General features: G+C 54.5%; 1 protein-coding gene and 1 long non-coding RNA gene across 4 annotated transcripts; one reads left to right on the top strand and one right to left on the bottom strand.

Annotated features, from left to right (window-relative positions):
* Positions 1-73: 73 nt before the first annotated feature.
* LOC116782372 lies at positions 74-7,201 on the bottom strand. Of its 3 annotated transcripts, none has more exons than XR_004355218.1 (4): positions 1,699-7,201; positions 814-1,049; positions 628-689; positions 74-386 (listed from the first exon to the last, which is right to left on the bottom strand). It is a non-coding gene; the product is annotated as an uncharacterized LOC116782372 (long non-coding RNA). The 3 variants fall into 3 exon arrangements; XR_004355217.1 differs by having other exon boundaries at positions 814-1,834; positions 2,167-7,201; XR_004355216.1 differs by having other exon boundaries at positions 814-7,201.
* Positions 7,202-9,433: 2,232 nt separating this feature from the next.
* Positions 9,434-13,333, top strand: GAPDH (glyceraldehyde-3-phosphate dehydrogenase). Its single transcript, XM_032680676.1, has 12 exons — positions 9,434-9,526; positions 10,039-10,082; positions 10,678-10,777; positions 10,923-11,029; positions 11,116-11,206; positions 11,379-11,494; positions 11,594-11,675; positions 11,827-11,978; positions 12,088-12,166; positions 12,393-12,476; positions 12,593-12,690; positions 13,031-13,333. The coding sequence occupies exons 2-12, from the start codon at positions 10,060-10,062 to the stop codon at positions 13,098-13,100; spliced, it is 1,002 nt and encodes a 333-aa protein (XP_032536567.1). The 5' UTR covers positions 9,434-9,526; positions 10,039-10,059; the 3' UTR covers positions 13,101-13,333.

Genomic DNA, 13,333 nt, shown 5'->3' with positions numbered 1-13,333 from the left:
AAGCAATTCCAATCCTGCCTTTTGGTATCTCCACAAAGAAAGGCAGTGCTGAACATAGCTGCCACTTTGACCAATTTTGCCCTGGCTTTGCAGATAAGAGTAAGCTGCTTTTATTAAAAAAAAAAAAGAAAATAAATCTTTGAAAGAAACTCTTTCTAAGAAGAGCCAAACTACTTCTCATTCTTTTCTCATTTTGTACATGCTTATAATACACTATTCAGCCTCTTTCAACACAGGACCAATACGATTTTGCTGGGATTAGGCATTTTTATGTTTGATCTTTTTAGGAGCTCTTGCCTTGTAAAGCTCAGCAGGGCTCTGAGGGGAAGTTACCTGCATCTTTTTCTTGGACAGATTTCATCAAAGAAGAGTTGAGAGATTGGGGGCTGTGGAGAAAGAGAGAGAGACAGGTTAACTTAGACTAGAGTGCTTCAAAAGACTTCAATAAATCTTTTAAAAGTTTTAAAAAACCAAAACAAAAGCAACTTAACACTAAAAACTTTAACTTTTAATAACTCTGATTTGATCAAGTCACTAAGTATACTGATAGCATTGGTTGTTTCACTGTGCTTTTTGGAATGTATTTGCTGCAAATCCAATTATGTTTCAAATAAGACTGGCATTTACCCTCTTTCTTCCAGGAATGCCACATCAGTGTTCAAGTCAGTCCTGGCACTGCTTGAACTGCCCTGTGAACATGAAGTGCCCTAAATTAGATTTTGTGTTAATCACATAAATAACCTTTAACCTCCTGTCTCAGAGGCAAGTTGGCATTTGTCCCAGAGCTATTACTACAGAATAATTTCTTCTTACCTGTCAGCTGCCTACAAAGCAGACTAGTCACTAGCTGGGCAGGGACAGGAAGGGTCCTCCTCCTCTCTGCAGCTTCCTGCAGATCTTCTGCAATCTCTGTCTCTGAGGATCTACCAAGTTCCCACAGTCATTGGGGTTACCCTTACTTCACCCAGGAAGTAGAGCACGCTGCTCAGTTCCCCTCTGGCCTGGCTGCATAACTAGCAATAAAGGATTGCTGTAGCTTAATTTGATCCCTATTTAAAAAAAAAAGAAAAGTCATTAGTAATTGCATAGCTTTGCACGGACCCGGGCCTATGGTTTTTCATGCCAATACTTGAATGGACATAAACATGTTAAATGGGTGTAGAAGCAAGTAGAATGGGGGGTAGTGATGGGGTGACAGGTGTATCTACTGGAGTGGGCAATGTGGACCAAACACCACACCTGAGTCCCATGGCACAGTGAGAATACCTGCACACTTGCCACCACTGGCATAAGAGCCAGACACCAGTACGGATACACTCCAAATCCAGAGCATGCCAGTAGCTACAGGACAATCACGTGAAATACAAAGATCAGAAAGCTACAGCAATATTGCCCCTCTCTCTCTCCCTTCCTCGCTGGTAAAATATTCAGTGAAGGCTACAGGAGAGAGAGGCAGCAGCAGTAAATATGACACAGTCATGCACACAGTACGTGATTCCCCCACCACCCACGGGGTTTGTCACTCACATATGGGAATGAAAAAAGAAAAGGGCAGCATGTATGGGTGTCTGCTCAGGCTCGAGGTTTTACAAGCCTGTGCAATAAGTGAGATAATGTTGACAATACTGCAGTAGGGGAAATATGAATGGGTGGATAGAGGAAGCAAGGTGGCCATAAAACTCTTATGCACTGGCTCACCTTCAGGCCATGCTTTTTCAGTACAAAACTTCTTCGGGAGAGATGGAGGAGGGTTTGGCAATCACTAAATGAGTGACATGGTGGCTCCTTCCCTGCTTTGCACCCTGTCTTTTGCTCTGTCCTGACACTGCGCTGCCTGGACAAGTGAGAGTGGAAAGTCAGTGAGTGAGAGCTCCAGTTGGTCCCTTTCTGCAACTTCTTCAGGTGGAGCAACCCCTCTCCTCACTGTCATCTCCTGACATTGGAAAAATTAGCAGTCCTGTGTCATGGATCAAGAAGTCCTGCAGAAAGATGAGGCAAAACCCAAAAGGGATTTGGACAACTACACAGTGGCTACTGCTTAAAGTAGATGGTTGCTGCCCTTCTGTTCCTCACAAGCAGATATTTTGGTGGCTGCCAAAATGACCAGGAATTGCTACTGAAGTACTAATGTCACTCCCTTGCTTCTGAGGCATTGGGATTACTCACTGCCAAGATCAGTGGTGTTTCCATTCTCTGAGGGCCTCCTGACCATGGCTGCTCTGAACTTCCTACAAATGATACCAGTGGAATAATGTGAGCATTGCTCTTCCTTCTAGAGCCTGCAGCAACCATTATCCCTTTCCATCACCATGGGCCAAGGGGCGTTCCCTCAGGGTACTTCACTCAGTTCCCGGTCCTCCCACTCTCCACTTGCTCTGCTCCTTTCCTATACAAGCAACTGTTTGTAAAACACTGATTGTGATTTAGCAGGAGACCACTTTTCTGGTGGTCTTGCAAGCTCTCAGATCAGTGCCCTAGCATCAGAGGGGGAAGGGTTTTTATAGAGGAAACTTGTTAGCATCAGAGAGGAAAAAGGACAATAACCTATTTGAGTCTGAGAAAACTGGGGCAACTGGGGACTCGTCTGCCAAAGCCTTTTCACTTCACAGTCGCTGCCAGGACATGTCAGACCAACTATTCAGTGCTACTGCAGTCCCAGCAAGGATCTGGGACACAGAGCAGCTGCAACATCATGGCACCTGAGCAATTGAGCACCATTTTATCCAATTTTTGCTGGATTTGCAAGAATTTACAAGAATCTGCAAGAAAATTTGCAAATTTTCTGCAGTCTCTGAAGTTTCTTGTTTAGCAGGAGACAGTGATGGCTCCTTCCCCCTTGCCAGTGCCAGCTTTTGCTGGACCTAAGGAGGGGACTTGTCACTTGAGATCTCCGAGCCTGTCCACCCCTGCAGGGCTCAGTGTTTGTGCAAGTGGACTGGAATTTTGGAGCAGTTGCAAACACATTTCTGGCATTCTTGCAGTACGGGGGCCACCACATTCAGAGGATGCCAGGTCATGCTGCTGCTACATTTCGTATCAGAAACAAAGTGTTGTTGCTTTGGTACTTACCTTTCACTCAGGAAAGACCTGACTCCTGCAACCAGTGCGTTCAACCCGAGATGCACCTGCCTGCAGCTCTCTTGCCGGCAGCATGAGTGCTCTGGCAGGCTGACTCAGCTCCTGGATGGTCAGATGTGACTGGGAAATACAGAACAGCATCCTCTGGGACATCTTGCATGTGGAATGAACACGTGCTCACTTCCTGTCCTCCTTCCTTTCTTTTCCACCCCTCTGAATCTTTCACACCACAATGCTCCATACCCTACTGCACCCAGCACATGGCTGTACACACATCCCACACTCTGTTTGTGCCCAGGCGCCCCGTCTGAATGCCCACGTGGACAGCACATCCCATGGCTCTCCAGCAGTCACCTGTGCTTTGTAGATTAAAAGGCTGGTATGAAGGTAAAAGGCTGGTATAAAAGTAATCCTGTTCCCCACGAAAGGTCTCAGTGAAGGACATTAGCAGGGACCTAGGGAGCCCCTCCAAGTGCTGGGCCAGGCGAGGGGGTGACAGGGGACAGGATCACAAGAGCAGTGCATTGCTCTGGAACCAGCACCAGACATGGGTCACAGATATCAGCTAGAGCTAACAAAATTGGATATCCCCACCTATTCAAAGTGTCTCCTTCTTCCAGCATCAATGCTCCAGAGTGATGCCCCCTACTCACTTCTCATGGACTGGTTGCAAAACAGTTCATAAAACTTTCTAGCTCCTTGGGCAGCAAAGAAAGGGACCCACAAATCAGCATCTGCAAGTGCAGAAGGAAGGAACAGAGGGAGGGAGGAAGAGCAAATATCCGAACTGTGACTTTTGTTGTCTCTGCAAAAGACTTTTTTTTTCTACTTCTCTTATTTCCTTGAAAAAAAAAAAAGACCTTTTTTTTTTTTTTCTAATTTTCTTCTTTCCTTGTAAAAAATAAAAGCAGGCAGCACAACACTTCCTGTCAAGTTTTGACCCAACTGCTTTGTGCAACAGTACTGAAGAAAGGGAAGTTTAAGGTGGTTTTAAACTCACCCAGTACAACCATTACTAATCCTGTACTGGGGTACAGTCCCCCCATCCCTCTCCCCTGACAAACCTTCCTGATTAGTTTCTGTCTTCACACACAGGCTGACTTCTGCACCCTAATCTCCAAACAGTGACCTCATTGCCTTGTTCAACTGGTGAGAAACTACAATAAAATGGGAGAGGTAAACAAAGGGGGGGAACTAATGGCCAGAAGATTTAGGAGGTAGGAATCTGCTCCTTGCCGTCCTGCTTCCATTGTGTGCCTGAGCTTGAGAAAGTGCAAGCTGAGCCTCGACAAGGTCTTTTCTGTGACGGTTCCTCTGGAAACTCACTCCAGTCCTCCAGATGGTGACTTGGGACAACCAGCCTGCATATTATATACCCACTAGTACTAGACCTAGGGTTGTAGTCACTGCTTGTCACTGCTACAAATTCCATATGGTACCGGAATTCACCCACCTTCTGCAGCAGGAGCTCTTCATTCCGAGGCCAACCGTCTCACCAAAATATAAATACTAAAACCAAATGCCTGTATTGTCACAGAGCTGAATCTGTGTCTGCTCTGTGCAGCCAGCAGTGTGCCCACTGCTAGCTGAGCTGTAGTTCATGCTCATGCTGATTAGAGAAACAGCAGTAACAGCACTCTGCCTACAAGGAGTATGTTCAATACCGTTACACAATGCAGCCTTCAATATCCTCCTTTGGTACATGTTTCAAAGTGTCACCCCGTTCCTGACCCTGACAGATACCTCCAGGTCCTGGGCAGCAGCAGCTCAACTCACATTGAGTGAGTTGAGTTGAAGACATTAGTCTTTCCAGACACTCAGTAAACACCTTTGTGTCCTTTTTCTTTAGAGGAAGGGGTCTTGCTGAGCTCACCCTGAAATATATCACCCTGGACAAAAGGGCTGAAAGGTTAAGGAGCTCCAGGGGGTGGATCAGGCGGGAGCTGGGGGCCAGGCACTGGCCAGAATCAAAGCTATAAAGGCAGAGAAGGGCAAGGGACTGCATTCGACACAGATGCTGCATGTCCTGCCTCACCTCCCACAAGCCCTGGGATAAGAAGAAGATGCTGGAGCTCCAGTCATGGCCTTGTTCGTTTTTCCTCCTCTTGGTTCTGCTCTCTGCCAGCGTTCAGACTGTGTCCTTACCAGGACAGAGGCTACAGGTAGGAGGGACTGGGAGAGAGCTGAGGGAGGTTTCAGAAGTGGAGTGACAATTTGGGGAAGTTGTGTTTGAACCTCAAATGAGTGGTGGTCCCAAATTTCAACTACTGGAGGCTGCTGTATATTCTCACTGCTCCCTCCCCTTCAGTCCAGCAGCCTCAGCTCTAGGGTGACTTTATAACCCAGCTCCTAAAGAGCATCAGCATTTCAAGATGGGAAACACACAAAAGCTTTTTAGTGCTCTGCAGAGGATTGTAACGGTAAAGAGCCTGCCCCATCTAACCCTGCTCTGTGTCAGCAACAACCAGAAATCACGGGTGTATCTCTCATCATGTTCAATGCCTGATTCTGACATTTCAGAGAGAAGATGTATCCTGTTTGGCCAGGATTTTTGCTCCTAAGCTCAGTATTGCCCCTCAGTAGACACTCTAAGGCCAAGAGCCACAGTCAGGATGCCAGCTAAAGGCTTCTTCACTTGAGTAAATCTTTTATCCTCAGTAGTTTCAGCAATAATATTTTTGGCTTTCAAATCTACACAGCTCCCTCTTACCCAAACCCTAACCTGAGCCCCAACACCTTGCCTTCACATAACCCTGGGAAAGCTCCAGGGAAGTAGTCAGGACGTGAACTAAAATCACAAGACTGATCCTGGTATGACTCACCACTTTCACTCCTCACTGAAGATGCCTGTGTCCGCTTCAGTTAACTCGCTATCGCAAAGAGCTGCACAAAGGCATCTTCAGCCTTAGCTCAGCATCCATGTGAGAGACAGATGTGGAACGGTTACCATAGGCTGCTTCCTAGGGCAGCCAAGCTGTGCCTCTATTGCGCCCAATGCACCCCTCAACCCTTGTCTGCAGGCTTCCAGCAGTGCTGGGGGTGTACAATCAGCAAAGATGATCTAGAGGATTCCCAGCAGATGGGGAGTCCCCCTTCCTCACACCTGCTGTGCTCCTGCCTCTCCCTCTTACCAGCAGTTTGAGACGGGTCCATCCTTCCATCCTTCCCACCAGCCCTCTGGAAAAAATGAAATGCCACACAGCAGCCTGAACACGCAGAGCTGCTCAGCATCCACAAGAGGAGCAAGGACCGAAGCCTGTTACCTTCCAAATCCAGGACTGGGAGGGAGGTGTATGGCTTGACAAGAGCAGGGCAATCTGCATGCAGGCAGAGGTTCACAGCAGGTGCCTGCCTGCTGTTATCAACAGCAAAGTCATTTCAGACAGCAAGAGCTGGTGATCTAGCCCTTCCCTCTGTCTGGATGCAATGTCACAGGCACAGTGCTGTGTGCAGACATCACTTTAGGTCCTGCCTGACCCCTAAGGAGGGTGCGGGCAGTGGAGTACAAGGGGGTACAAAGCTTATAGCCAGGAGCAAAGGGATCTCTGCTCTCACCCCCCTCTTCCTTCTGTTTATCCCAGATGCTCCTTTCACGGTTGCTGCCCCTGGAGCCCGAGTCCACACTGGCCGAAGAGGACACAAAGGAGGGGTCCAGCTTTGGTCCTCAGTTGGTCTCCTCCACCCTCCCCTTCCTCCCATCTGGAGCTAGAGCTGCCCGTTCTTCTCTCTGGCGCAAGACCCTCGCCAGTCGCAAGTGGGCATTGCCTGGAGATTGGGCCTGGAAAGCCATGCCCAGGGGCTGCTTTGGGCTGAAACTGGACCGCATCGGGACCTTCAGTGGTTTGGGGTGTTAGATTTGGAGGGGCTCTGAGGTGAGAGGGCCAGCAGTGAGGGGGCTCGAACAAGCGGGCAGGGACAAAGTTAAGGGAAGACTTGAACGCACAGATAGCGAGCAGATGGGGGCAGCGGGGCAGGCTGTGGGGCCACCACCTGCCAGCAGCCGGGGCCAGGACCGGAACCAGAGACCCCCCGCGCTGCCGGGGCTGTGCTGGGGCCCAGCCGGGGCGGGAGCAGGCGGGCGGGACGCCGCTGGGCGGCTCACCAGCCCCGCTTCTCCACAACCAGGGGCACCGAGGCTCGGGGACCGGCACGGCGTGGTGAACCAGCGCGGCTCGGGAACCGGCACGGCGCACGGCTGGACGAAGCCCCGAAGCTCCCGCCCCGAAGGAGCGCGGCGGCGGCTGCGGGCAAGCGGCGCGGCGGTACCGGGAGGAGCTGCCCAGCTCCGCAGCTGCTCCCCTCGGCCGCTGGACCCCCGGCTACGCCGGCAGCCCTCTCCCCTCCTCCCCGCGCCTGAGGACTCGCTGATTAAACACGCTGTACTGTTTGCCTCGTCCGAGCTCGGCGGTGGCCGCCCCCCGGCCGCGGGGCGGGCGGGAGGCGGTGGCAGAGCGGGGCCCGCGCCCCCGGCCCCACGCGCGGGTCCACACCGGGCTGTGCCGCCGCCGCCGCCATTCCGCGTGGGGCGGGCGGCACGCGCGGCTGCGGCGCGGTGCTGCCGGGTGGGGGCGGGACACGGGTGAGGGATCGACCGGGCACCGGGGTAAAAGGGCCGCGTTGGCTTATGCCGGCCGCACTCTGCCCCCGCCAGAGCAAACACAGGGGCCTCCTGTTTGCGCTGAAGCTTTCCCCGGGGAGCCTCCCTCGGTGGGCTGCGGCTGGGGCACCACGGACCCCGGCACGCGTTCGCAGCCCCGCTGCTGTACCACGAGAGCCATCATCATCCTCTGGCCTTTAAGGAAAGGTTGTAACCTCAGCTGGGTCTAAACTTAGCCACAAGCACCTCGGCAGCACCGGGAATAGCAGCGGTATAAGGAGAGTTGGGTTACGTTTGAGCTGTGTGACCCCTCTCTGCCCCCCACCCCAGTACCTGCGTCGTTCCCCCAGCCCTCTCCCCCCTCTTCATCATCAAAGACCTGCTCAGCCGAGCAGCCAGAGGGACGTTCCTCCTTCCACCTCCCCTCCCCGCCCTCCGCCAATCCAGATTTCCATCCGTTACAATCACCGGAATCCATTAGAATCACAGACTCTGAGTTGGAAGAGACAACACTGTTCCCACACCTTCCACCTGGATGGGGGGGATTTGGGCGTGCTGTGGGCGTTGTACCTAACGCGGGTTTGTCCTGCCGCACGTGCCCCGCACCGAGCCGGGAGATGCAGCCCGGCAGGACTCCGAGAGGGAGCCCGGAATGGGGGGCGGGGAGCTGGGCAGCGGCCATGCTAGGAACCCTTCCTCTTCGCAGGCAGCCGGGGAAGGCGGGCCGAGGCGGCAGACGAGCAGGATTTCCGCCGTCACGTCCCGCGGGCAGCGGCACCAGTGCCGCAGTGCCTCATTAAGATGGTGCTCACGCCGCAACCCGGCCGGGGCCCCTCCAGGACATGCCTGGATAAACCCACCCGGGGAGGGTCCCAGGCGGGGGGCGAGAGAGCTCCCAACCAACACCTGCAGCTTCCCAGCGCCGAGGGGAATGGGAGATGCAAAGGGGCTGCTCCCTCGGGGGGTCCCCAGCATCCCTGCAGCCCTTGCTACCACAGAATTATAGAATGTTAAGGGGTTAGAATAGACCTTAAAGATCATCTAGTCCCAGTCCCCCTGCCATGGCCAAGGACACCTACCACTAGACCGAGTTGCTCAAGGCCTTATCCAATGTGGCTTTGAGCACTTCCAGGGTTGGGGCATCCACGACTTCCCTGGGCAACCCCTTCCAGCGTCTCACTACCCTCAGAGTAAAAAAGTTAATGCTAATATCCAACCTAAATTTCCCGTCTTTCAATTTATACCCGTTACTCCTTGTTCTATCACTACAGTTCCTATCAGAAAGTCCCTTCCCGGCTTCTCTGTAGGTCCCCTTCAGATACTGGATACTATTCCATGCAGGAGGGCGCAGGCTGCAGCCGGGGGTTGGGGGGTGCCTGCTCTTTGTTACCAGGTGAAAGCAGCGTACGCCATCCCCCGGGGCAGTAGCGAGCCCAGTGGGGGCAGCCCATCACCGGGAGGGGACGGGGGGGTCCCTCCCCGCCTCCTCGGGCAGGGGCGCAGCCGCCCATTCCCGCCCTGGGGGCACCTCCCCGCAAAGACCAGGCCATCTCTCACCGCCGCCATCCCTGGGGCGGCTCGGCGGGAGGAGGGTGAGTGCCGAGCCCCGCGGACCCGCCGTTCCCGGCGTGGGGCCTTTGTTGCCGGGGGGCGGCGGGGCGGGGGCCGCGGGGGAGCTCCGGCAGCCGCACCCGCAGCGCGAGCGCACGTAGCCCGGCCCGGCCCCCGCGCTCCCATTGGGCGGTGCCGCGGCGGGGCGGGACCCAGCCCTGCCCTTCCGTGCCTATAAAGGGCGGCGGAGCGGGGCTGCGCCACCTCTTCACTGCGCGCTCGGCGGCTTGGAGGCAGCAGGTAACAGGCGGGGGCGGCGGGAGATGCGCGGAGTGAGAGAGTGGCGGTGGGGGGTGGGCGTGTGAGGTTTCCCCCTCCCCACATATACACACACCGCCCACTGGCGGGGGGGCGGCAGCCGGCGGCAGCCCCCGGGCGGAGCGGGGCCGCGTGGCGCCGGGGCCCGCGGGCACAAAGGCGGCGCGGCGCAAAATGGCGGGGGTGGCATGAGGGGGAAGATGGGGACGTGGGGGTGCGGGATGATCACTTGAGGAGGAGAAGGAGGAGATGGGGGCGGGTAGTTGTCGCGGGCTGGGGGGAGCAGGGGGGGAGGAGGGGAGGGATGATGGCCCGGGGCGGGGGGATGATCGCCCGGGTGGGGGCGGGCGCGGAGCGCAGGTACCCCCTCGCCCACCCCCCTCGCGCCCCCTCAGCGAGGGGCGAGACGCTAACGGTGCCCGGGGCGCGCGCGGCCGCGGGGGGCGGTTGCGGCCGGTTCCCCTCAGGCCCTCAACGGCGGTTTCTGCCCGCAGGAACATCCCGAAGAAGCAAAGATGGTGAAAGTCGGAGTCAACGGGTGAGTGCCGGGGTCAATGGGGTGTGGAGGGACCGGGGATGGGGGGGGGGGGGGCAAGGTCGCCTCAAGGGCGCGGGGGAGGATTGGGGGGAGGGGGCGGTTTGAGCCCCACCGGTCCCCGCTCTGCCCCACCGTTTCCCGCTCCGCCGTCGTCCCCCGGGGCAAAGCGGTACCTGCTGAGTCACTTCCCTGCAGATTCGGGGTGACTCACCCCGGAAGGCGATGCCGCTGCTTGGCTACCCCAATTTTCCCCCACGCATCCCCGGGGATCCCCGCAACCTCCCACCGAAAAGTCACCCGGTGGATCGTGTGTCGGTGACCGCCCCGGGGATGTGACCTTCTCGTGCCGGGCCGAGGAGTAATTGGATCCCCGGGGCCTCAGTAAATTTAGCACTTGACCTTTCTGGGTTGGGGGTCGCTCTTAATCTTTAACCAGGGTGCCTTGGCCTTTGGACGGGCTGCAGGGCTCCCCCCTGCCCTGTTGGGCAGGGAGGAGCGGATGATCCCGAGGGAAGGCTGCCAAGGACTGCCTGCCATGCTCAGCCCAGTAGGTTCCCTGTTGTGCCTTCACACCCGTGTCCTTCTCTCTCTCCAGATTTGGCCGCATCGGCCGCCTGGTCACCCGGGCTGCCATCCTTTCTGGCAAAGTCCAAGTGGTGGCCATCAACGATCCTTTCATTGATCTGAACTACATGGTGAGTTGCCTTGTAGTGCCCCCTCTGGGCCTTTCTGAGTAGGGCTTCTCTAGATCTGTTCTAGTAGCTTCCCAGGAAAAACGAGTGTTACAGGAGGATGGCAGCCCAGGTACCTGACCTTCCTCTCTCTCTCTCTCTTTGTTAGGTTTACATGTTCAAATATGACTCTACTCATGGTCACTTCAAGGGCACTGTTAAGGCTGAGAATGGCAAACTTGTGATTAATGGGAATGCTATCACCATCTTCCAGGAGTAAGTAATCTCTTTCCCTCTCACCCCTCTGGAACATGAAAGTGTGTGTCTTGTGGAGCAGCTCTTACAGTTCTGTCCCTCCTCAGGCGTGACCCCAGCAACATCAAGTGGGGAGATGCTGGTGCTGAATATGTTGTGGAGTCCACCGGTGTCTTCACCACCATGGATAAGGCTGGGGTAAGTATGTCATAGTGGCACACGAGAGAAGGGATATACAACCACTCCTGCCTGTGGGGCACGTTACCATGTACAGAATTGCTCAAGATGGGGCTGTAAGGGAGAAGAGGTGGTGAAGAAGCAAGCTTGGAGGGATCTTGAGTTGTCTCATGTCTTACCTCTTCCTCTCCAGGCTCACCTGAAGGGTGGCGCCAAGCGTGTTATCATCTCTGCCCCCTCAGCTGATGCTCCCATGTTTGTGATGGGTGTCAACCATGAGAAGTACGACAAGTCTCTGAAAATTGTCAGGTAAGGAGAGAGGAAGATGTTTTCTGGCCTGGAGCTCTTACCAGCTGTGTGGGGTCTCCTCTCACCTCTGGCTGATGTGCCTTTTTCTCTCTACCCCAGCAATGCTTCATGCACTACTAACTGCCTGGCGCCCTTGGCCAAGGTCATCCATGACAACTTCGGCATTGTGGAGGGTCTTATGGTAGGTCTGCAGCTTGGTGCTGAGAACTCAGGGTGCCCTATCCACAGGTCCCCTCATGTGGGAGGGAAAGCATCAGTAACTCCTTGTGTCCCCTGGGATGCTGTTTCTGGAGAGTATTGGCTGTGTTCTTACTCCTGTGCTCTTTTCTCAGACCACTGTTCATGCCATCACAGCCACACAGAAGACAGTGGATGGACCCTCTGGGAAGCTGTGGAGGGATGGCAGAGGTGCCGCTCAGAACATTATCCCAGCATCTACTGGAGCTGCTAAGGCTGTGGGAAAAGTCATTCCTGAGCTTAATGGGTGGGTGCCCCTTCTTGGTTATGAGTAGGAGGCAGAATATTCCTAGGGGAAAGGAGGGCTGGCAGAAGGGTCCCAGGTGCTATTTTTTGCTGACTCACTTCTCTCACAGGAAACTTACTGGAATGGCTTTCCGTGTGCCAACCCCTAATGTCTCTGTTGTGGACCTGACCTGCCGTCTGGAAAAGCCAGTAAGTGTTGTGGGCAAGGTCCTGTCAAGCTTCAGATAGTGCCCCTGCTTCCTCTAAACTCCGTCTTGCTCCTTCAGTTGCCGTCTGTGTACCTGACTTTGTCCCTGAAGACTTGATCTTTGTGAAAATAGCACCTGCTGTGGTGCTTCCATGTGTTTTTCCTCCCTCCCCTGCCCCCGGCAAACATTTTGTGTGAGTTGGGATCTGACCATCTGTCTCTTCTCAGGCCAAGTATGATGACATTAAGCGGGTAGTGAAGGCTGCTGCCGATGGGCCCCTGAAGGGCATCCTGGCATACACAGAGGACCAGGTAAGGAGCTCCCAGTCTCCTGGCCTGTGGTTACTGTCACTTGCCTCATTTTTGTCTGGCAGCAGCTTTGCTGGGATCTTGGGTAGCTGTGTGTTAAAATTTCCCCTCTTTTTCAGGTTGTCTCCTGTGACTTCAATGGTGACAGCCATTCCTCCACCTTTGATGCGGGTGCTGGCATTGCACTGAACGACCATTTTGTCAAGCTGGTTTCCTGGTAGGTGCAGCCTTGGTGAGGGCTGGCACAGGCAGGTTACAGAGTTGGGTCCTGTTGGTCACTGCTGGCATTCCAGGGGGATACACAGACCTGTGCGGAGTAGAGTTGGCTCCAGCTTGTAACAGTCTCGATGGAGTGAGATTGCTTCTTAGCTGAAACAACTATAGTTTTCTCCTTCCCCTCTTGGACACATGGGTGGGATGCTCATCGCTTTCTTTACTGGAAGTGGATGGGAAGCTGCCTGGATCAGTTGTGTAGGATGGGGCAAGGGAGCTAGAAGAATGGAAGAAGGGATGCAAGGAATGGGTCAGCCGTGACAGCACTTTTTTTCTGTCCCCAGGTATGATAACGAGTATGGATACAGCAACCGTGTTGTGGACTTGATGGTCCACATGGCATCCAAGGAGTGAGCCGAGCACACAAGCCCCCCTGCTGCCTAGGGAAGCAGGATTCTCCCTTGTTGGAGCCCCTGCCCTTCTTCACCACCGCTTAGCTCTGCATTCTGCAGTGAGAGGCCAGTTCTGTTCCCTTGTCTCCCCCACTCCTCCAACTTCTCCCCGAGCCTGGGGGAGGTGGAGAGGCTGATAGAAACTGATCTGTTTGTGTACCACCTTACATCAATAAAAGTTATCACCATCTGAAA

The sequence above is a fragment of the Chiroxiphia lanceolata genome, chromosome 2 (assembly GCF_009829145.1).
Source record: "Chiroxiphia lanceolata isolate bChiLan1 chromosome 2, bChiLan1.pri, whole genome shotgun sequence".
NCBI classification, from domain to species: domain Eukaryota; kingdom Metazoa; phylum Chordata; class Aves; order Passeriformes; family Pipridae; genus Chiroxiphia; species Chiroxiphia lanceolata.
This window is presented reverse-complemented; position numbering and strand designations above follow the sequence as displayed.

What these genes read in the sequence shown, in the direction of transcription:
- GAPDH (XM_032680676.1), top strand. Translation starts at nt 10,060, where the DNA reads ATGGTGAAAGTCGGAGTCAACGG. An exon ending in GTGAAAGTCGGAGTCAACGG is followed by an intron (nt 10,083 to 10,677) that starts GTGAGTGCCGGG and finishes CTCTCTCTCCAG; the next exon opens with ATTTGGCCGCATCGGCCGCC. An exon ending in TGGCATACACAGAGGACCAG is followed by an intron (nt 12,477 to 12,592) that starts GTAAGGAGCTCC and finishes CCTCTTTTTCAG; the next exon opens with GTTGTCTCCTGTGACTTCAA.